The sequence below is a fragment of the Triticum dicoccoides genome, chromosome 5A, assembly GCF_002162155.2.
Source record: "Triticum dicoccoides isolate Atlit2015 ecotype Zavitan chromosome 5A, WEW_v2.0, whole genome shotgun sequence".
Lineage (NCBI taxonomy): Eukaryota > Viridiplantae > Streptophyta > Magnoliopsida > Poales > Poaceae > Triticum > Triticum dicoccoides.
Window position 1 is genome coordinate 551116904 of NC_041388.1, and position 7419 is coordinate 551124322.

Consider the following 7419-nt stretch of genomic DNA (forward strand, 5'->3'; position numbering starts at 1 on the left):
CGAAACAGAGGAAATACATCCATGTATAGCCCATATTAAAATCTAAAAAAAATTATATTTATGAACAGAGAGAGTAGGGTGCATGAACGTGGACGGTTCAAGTGTGAGCCGAGGAGACTGCAGACTGACAGGGTGCAGACCGGACGGCTGGCATGGTCGCAAGTGGGGCGGCGCGTTCATTTTTATTTTCGTCATAGTGAATGTGACTGACAATCATATCACAGAAGTACTTAATTACCTCTATGATTGTTTTCGTCTATAGTCACCCTGCCTTCATTTGGATGGTGTATGAATGACTGAACTAAAATCAAACTTGATGCATTTTTTAACCCAATCAAAGCAAGTCCAATTGAGATGAAATTTGACAGAGAGGGTGTAGGCATGGTGCACGATTTATAGAGAAATATGGGACATTATTGAGGTGGGAAAGAATGCATCTTGCAAAATGAAAGGAAGAAGAAGGGGGGAGGAGGTGATGATTCAAGATCATACATGGAGCAAGCAACAAACATGATGCAGGGCAATGCACATGATGAACTTGGAAACAACATGGACGACACAATGCTATAATATGATGCATCAAGCAAAAGATGGCATAAAGCAAAATGATAAAGATGGCATGGAATGCAATAAGTAAAACAACAAAGCAAAACAAATGAAGCCAACAATAATGGGACCCACATGGAATTAGATCAAGACCAAGTTGGATATATGTTACAACATGGGAAGGATTACATATGGGGTGTTACATTCACCGGTAGCTTACCGAAAAAGGCTTTCGCCCCGCTTTATATATAAAGCATCAACCACACATTACAGCCATCACCACAACAAAGAAGGAAAAGAAGAGGACAGTGGTTGGATTCACCGGTAGCTTTAGTTTTTTGTTATCTTGTGAACCAACCTGTGGTTGGATGGTTAGAGGACAGTGGTATTCCCAGCCGATCAGGATTCAAGTCCTGGTGCTCGCATTATTTTCTGAATTTATTTCAGGATTTCTGGCGATGCACTTTCAGTGGGAGGAGACGTTGCATGATATGCCGGCTCAGTCTATCGAAGATGTTCATAGGAGTAGGGTGTGCGTGTGTGCCTTCACAGGAATGAATGTATATGCGTATGTATGAGCGCTTGCGTCTGTACTGTGTTAAAAAAAAGGTTTTCGTTTTCGTTATGTTTGTCTTTTTCGTTTCCTTTGTTTGGTTTTGCCCTTTCGGCATGGCGTTGTTTTGCTGCTTAATCAACAGAATACAGCGGCCTTTTCGTCAAACAAATGGATAAGTATCCCAACTGGATTTGTTCGGAAAAAATAAAACGGTACGTATACCGCATTAACTTAACTAATTTCAAATCTTTTTCCAAGCGGAGTATCCAAATGCAATGCACGCCGCCGGCCGGGCATCAGTTGACTTGACCTCGACCATGTGGCTCCATCGTCCCGTCTATAATCCCTCGATCGATCTTCTTGCCGTAGCAGCTAGAACCTAGCTAGGAGAGCATGGCACTCCCTAAGCTCCTCCTGCTTCTCTTCGTCGGCGGTGCACTGTCACTCACCTTCTTCTCCGGTTCAGGTAATCACAACCACGCACTGAAGCAGCAGCTGTGTTAATTAGCTAACCTTTCGGCCGTACATTGCATTGCAGCAGAGGCCGGCGAGGTGGGCGTGTGCTACGGGATGATGGGCGACAACCTGCCGCAGCCGCCGGCGGTGGTGCAGCTGCTGAAGCAGCACGGCATCACGATGGTGAGGCTGTACGACGCCGACGCCGGAGGGCTGCGCGCGCTGGCCAACACCGGCATCAAGGTGGGGGTGTCCCTGCCCAACGACAACATACCGGACGCGGCGAGCAGCATGTCGTACGCGGTGCGGTGGGTGCAGAGCAACGTGCAGGCGTACCCGGGCACGTGGATCGACAGCGTGGCCGTCGGGAACGAGGTGTTCCACCAGGCGCCATGGCTGACCCACCAGCTCCTCCCGGCCATGAAGAACATCCAGGCGGCGCTGGCCGGGGCCGGCCTGGGCGACGCGGTGAAGGTGGTGACGCCGATCGCGCTGGACGCGCTCAAGGTGCCGTCGTTCCCGCCGTCCGTGGGCGAGTTCCGGGACGACATCGCGTGGTCGGTGATGCGGCCCATGGTGGATTTCCTGGAGCAGACCGGCTCCTACCTCACCTTCAACATCTACCCCTACTTCGCCTACAAGTACGATTCTCACGTCGACCCCGACTTCGCCTTCTTCCGCCCCAACAACGGCCAGCACGACCCGGGCACCGGCCTCACCTACTTCAACCTGTTCGACGCCATGGTCGACGCCGTGTTCCATGCCGTGGAGAAGCTGGGCAACTCCGGCGAGCATACTCATGGTAATGGCAGGACGCGTCGACGTGTTGCCTCGTTGATGAGGGTTCCAGAGTCGGGTGCCCCGGGCGGCAAAGGCAAAACGGGGGTGGCCTCGAACTCGAAGCTGGACGGCTCGGCTTCGACGGAGAACGCCCAGGCGTACAACTCCAACCTCATCCGCAAGGTCCTGAGCGGCGCCGGCACGCCGTACAACCCCGACGCGGACATCTCCGTCTACATCTTCTCCCTCTTCAATGAGAACCTCAAGCCGGGCGACGACGACGAGCGCAACTTCGGCCTCTTCTACCCCAACGGCACGCAGGTGTACGACGTGAACTTCACCCGCCCCGGCCCCGGGGGGCCAAGCTGGTGCGTGGCGAACGCGGCGGTCGGGGACCGGAGGCTCCAGGACGCGCTGGACTACGCGTGCGGGAACGGGGCGGACTGCAGCGGCATCCAGGCCGGCGGGTGGTGCTTCGAGCCCAACACCAGGGTCGCGCACGCCTCATACGCGTTCAACGACTACTACCAGCGCAACGGCCGGTCCGTCCAGTCGTGTGACTTCGGCGGCTGCGGCTCCGTCGTCTACCAGCAGCCAAGTGAGTTCACTTCACCCTCCGCAAGCTAGCTAGCTAGCTATTCTTCCGTCGTCAACATGTTATCCCTTTTTGTTTGATTTGATTTGATGGTGCTTAATTATTCAACTGTTGGCAGGCTTCGGCAACTGCGTGCTGCCACAATGGCGTAATGGACTCAAGAGGTTGGGAGGAGGACCAAACACGGGGCCGCCCTACGTGCACCTCGCTCAGGGATAGCCATAGCAGCTTGTGCCTGCTTTAAAGAAGCTCTAGCATTGCGATGCACTCCGTGTAGTAGTACTACTTGGGAATCCCGTACTACTCCCGTCCTGGTTTATCCCTGTAATATTTTGTGACAAATAACAAAGGGTGTGTCTAGTGCACATCTAGATGTGCTTTAGTTATTACACATCTAAGTAAGTGAATCAAGCATAAAGAGAAAAAGAAAAAAGAGAAAGAAAATATTCACACGAATCTTAATGTAAAATCAATGATATGACTTAGATGTGCAATACTTATGGCACATCTAGATGTGTTTTAGCAAAACTGAATAACAAAATGTTAGTGCATATCATAAGAAAACAGCATCATTGAAAACTATGTTCAAATACGAATCCAACGATATAGTAATTTTTTTTGGCATGCATTAACATTCATCAGTTAAACCTATAATTAAATTTTGGCACGAAACACGAGGAGGACTAATAAATCAAAGGTATAACAAATAAGTAATACGCTGGAGCGAAATGCATTATCGGTCACTGAGTTCATCTCGCACATGGAGTGAAATGCATTATCGGTCACTGAGTTTATCTCGCACATTCACTTTGAACACTGTATGTTATGATCGTTGAAGCCGGACGCAGATTCAACGTGGATTACTGTGTGTTTGGAACCAATACCACACTGATACAATGGAGGAACAATGAACCACATTTGTTTAGGTCCAACACTTTTATCATGTCACATGGGCTGAGGTCGAGTGGAGTCAATGGCCATCAAACTGGGACCGGGGTCCGTGGACACTGTCCATGTGCAAGCCCAGTTGGAAGATGAGATGTACACGCATGACCCGTGAACCAACATATTGATGATAAATGTCCCACCGCCCACTTAACGTGCCAGTGTTTGTATGCGAAAACTCAATTTTCTCAACATTGTGTATATATAGCCTCCCTCCCTCCTCCGTGAATCCTTAATTCTCCTCCTTCCATTCATTCTTCTTTAGTTTTTTTCTCTATCAATAACCCGGTCGAAGAGTAATGACCAATCATACATCTGTAACACATTGTATGGCCCAAAACGGGCCATGTTCTTCTACCTTTTTCACGTAGTTAATGGCTATTCACAAGTACCACTTTAATCCAAAGAGGAGTTTGAACCAATGTTCCATTTTTCTGTCTTAGTGAGTCCCAATTTGACACTAAAAGTATCTTGATTCTTTCCCATTAAACTAAGGCTTTTTATGCGAATAATACGTATTTGAAATCTCTTAAGTCTAGTTACATATCGAGTAACTTGTACTCCCTCTGTAAACTAATATAACCTCCTTTAGATCTCTCCTTTAGTTCACAGAGGGAGTACTTTTTATAGCTACGGCTATCTATGATATAATTGCATATAAGCATAGTGTATGCTGTGTCTAATTGTTTTTTGAAATAACAGAATTCCTACATTCATTAAGAAGAAAAGTGTTGCTCGGTTAATTAGGAAACACCGAAACCAGATTGCCTAGTTAATTATGAAAAAACGGTCGGAAAACCATCACAACCGCCGAGCGGCACACATAAGATACCCCACACACACCACATCAAAGATAAACTCGTCGAGACAATACACCAGCGTCATCGCCATCACTCCTCCCATAGATGGGCCATCTCTAGACCGTGAGCAAACGACTCCGATTTTGCCTTAGGTGATCGTCCACTCAACCCACACCGAATAGGTCGTGTGGAGCTGTGTGAAAATTTGCGCCAAAACTCAGCCACCTACGAGTAGATAGCACAATTCCGACTCTAATGGGGAGCTACAAAGGAGAACTAGGCACGATTGGCGCCGCAAAAGATCACTGAACAGACCACCCACTTCCTGTCATCGTACCCCACAAGGACCCGCCACCGTAGCTTTGAATTCACGGCAACAAACTAGCCAAGGCAACCTTGCGTACATGTCAAAGAAGAGCCGACTACCTCAACCACTGCCACGTCGTCGAATTTCTCCCTCCATCATCAGTGGCTACCTCAACATGGTTAGTGTCTATAAACTTTAATCTAAGTGCATCTGTTGCTAATACTCTAAAAAATGTTATCCAGTATTGGTGTCAAAGATATATCAAGTAAAATAGAGCATTGCATTAGGCATGAGTACATGATGTTGATAATATATTGTCTTTATCCCGTGTTCATCACCGGGACAACTACTGAACTATCTTTTTTATTGTTAGTGGCAGCAATATAATACAATACAATACAATACAAGCATTTTCCACTTCTATCACAACGGTGGATTATTTGTAAGGTTGAAATCATCTGACATACACAACTCCCTCTTAGAGATTGTTCACCTCAACATGGTCCATGTAAGACTAATAGATCGGAGAACATATATGTCTATAAATTATGCAGCAAAGACTTCATATGAATCCCTTAACAAACATGTATAGATCTGATAATAAAGTGACAATTCATCACACTGCACCGAACACACCTAAAAAATTACATCGTATGGTTTACAACCATGTAGGGAAACTTATGCGATCATTGTATTAAAGAACAAGAGATATATTGCCATCTACCTACTTTTACGGACCCATAGTCCAAAGAGTACCACTTACACATAGACATGGTGGGAGAAAGGTTGATGTAGATGATCTTCAAGATGAATTCCACCTATGGTAGTCAAGGAAATATGCCCTAGAGGCAATAATAAAGTTATTATTTATTTTCTTATATGATGATAAATGTTTCTTATTCATGCTAGAATTGTATTAACCGGAAACTTAGTACATGTGTGAATACATAGACAAACAGAGTGTCACTAGTATGCCTCTACTTGACTAGCTCGTTGATCAAAGATGGTTATGTTTCCTAACCATAGACATGAGTTGTCATTTGATTAACGGGATCACATCATTACGAGAATGATGTGATTGACTTGACCCATTCCATTAGCTTAGCACTTGATCGTTTAGTTTGTTGCTATTGCTTTCTTCATAACTTATACATGTTCCTATGACTATGAGATTATGCAACTCCCGATTATCGGAGGAACACTTTGTGTGCTACCAAACGTCACAACGTAACTGGGTGATTATAAAGGTGCTCTACAGGTGTCTCCGATGGTACTTGTTGAGTTGGCATAGATCGAGATTAGGATTTGTCACTCCGATTGTCGGAGAGGTATCTCTGGGCCCTCTTGGTAATGCACATCACTATAAGCCTTGCAAGCATTGTAACTAATGACTTAGTGAAGGAAATATGCCCTAGAGGCAATAATAAAGTTATTATTTATTTCCTTATATCATGATAAATGTTTATTATTCATGCTAGAATTGTATTATCCGGAAACATAATACTTGTGTGAATACATAGACAAACTAAACGTCACTAGTGTGCCTCTACTTGACTAGCTCATTAATCAAAGATGGTTATGTTTCCTAACCATGGACATGTGTTGTCATTTGATTAACGGGATCACATCATTAGGAGAATGATGTGATTTACATGACCCATTCCATTAGCTTAGCACCCGATCGTTTAGTATGTTGCTATTGCTTTCTTCATGACTTATACATGTTCCTACGACTATGGGATTATGCAACTCTCGTTTGCCAGAGGAACACCTTGTGTGCTACCAAACGTCACAACGTAACTGAGTGATTATAAAGGAGCTCTACAGGTGTCTCCAAAGGTTCATGTTGGGTTGGCGTATTTTGAGATTAGGATTTGTCACTCCGATTGTCGGAGAGGTATCTCTGGGCCCTCTCGGTAATGCACATCACATAAGCCTTGCAAGCATTGCAACTAATGAGTTAGTTACGAGATGATGTATTACAGAACGAGTAAAGAGACTTGCCGGTAACGAGATTGAACTAGGTATTAAGATAACGACGATCGAATCTCGGGCAAGTGACATACCGATGACAAAGGGAATAAAGTATGTTGTTATGCGGTCTGACCGATAAAAGATCTTCGTAGAATATGTGGGAGCCAATATGAGCATCCAGGTTCCGCTATTGGTTATTGACCGGAGACATGTCTCGGTCATGTCTACATTGTTCTCGAACCCGTAGGGTCCGCGCGCTTAACGTTACGATGACAGTTTCATTATGAGTTTATATATTTTGATGTACCGAAGTTTGTTCGGGGTCCCGGATGTGATCACGGACATGACGAGGAGTCTTCAAATGGTCGATACATAAAGATTGATATATTGGACGGCTATATTCGGACACCGGAAGTGTTCCGGGTGATTTCGGAGAAAACCGGAGTGCCGAAGGGTTACC

At 45.6% G+C, this 7419-nt stretch overlaps 1 protein-coding gene across 2 annotated transcripts; it reads left to right on the forward strand.

Annotated features, from left to right (window-relative positions):
- Positions 1–1404: 1404 nt before the first annotated feature.
- Positions 1405–3335, forward strand: LOC119302722 (glucan endo-1,3-beta-glucosidase GV-like). 2 transcript variants are annotated; one of them, XM_037579765.1, is made up of 3 exons: positions 1405–1568; positions 1641–2936; positions 3052–3335. In XM_037579765.1, exons 1-3 carry the CDS (start codon positions 1496–1498, stop codon positions 3150–3152), a joined length of 1470 nt encoding a protein of 489 aa, XP_037435662.1. In that variant the 5' UTR covers positions 1405–1495; the 3' UTR covers positions 3153–3335. The 2 variants fall into 2 exon arrangements, with proteins under 2 accessions (XP_037435662.1, XP_037435663.1); XM_037579766.1 differs by having other exon boundaries at positions 1644–2936.
- Positions 3336–7419: the final 4084 nt, after the last annotated feature.

What these genes read in the sequence shown, in the direction of transcription:
- LOC119302722 (XM_037579765.1), top strand. Translation starts at nt 1,496, where the DNA reads ATGGCACTCCCTAAGCTCCTCCTGCTTCTCTTCGTCGGCGGTGCACTG. An exon ending in CACCTTCTTCTCCGGTTCAG is followed by an intron (nt 1,569 to 1,640) that starts GTAATCACAACC and finishes ATTGCATTGCAG; the next exon opens with CAGAGGCCGGCGAGGTGGGC. An exon ending in CGTCGTCTACCAGCAGCCAA is followed by an intron (nt 2,937 to 3,051) that starts GTGAGTTCACTT and finishes AACTGTTGGCAG; the next exon opens with GCTTCGGCAACTGCGTGCTG.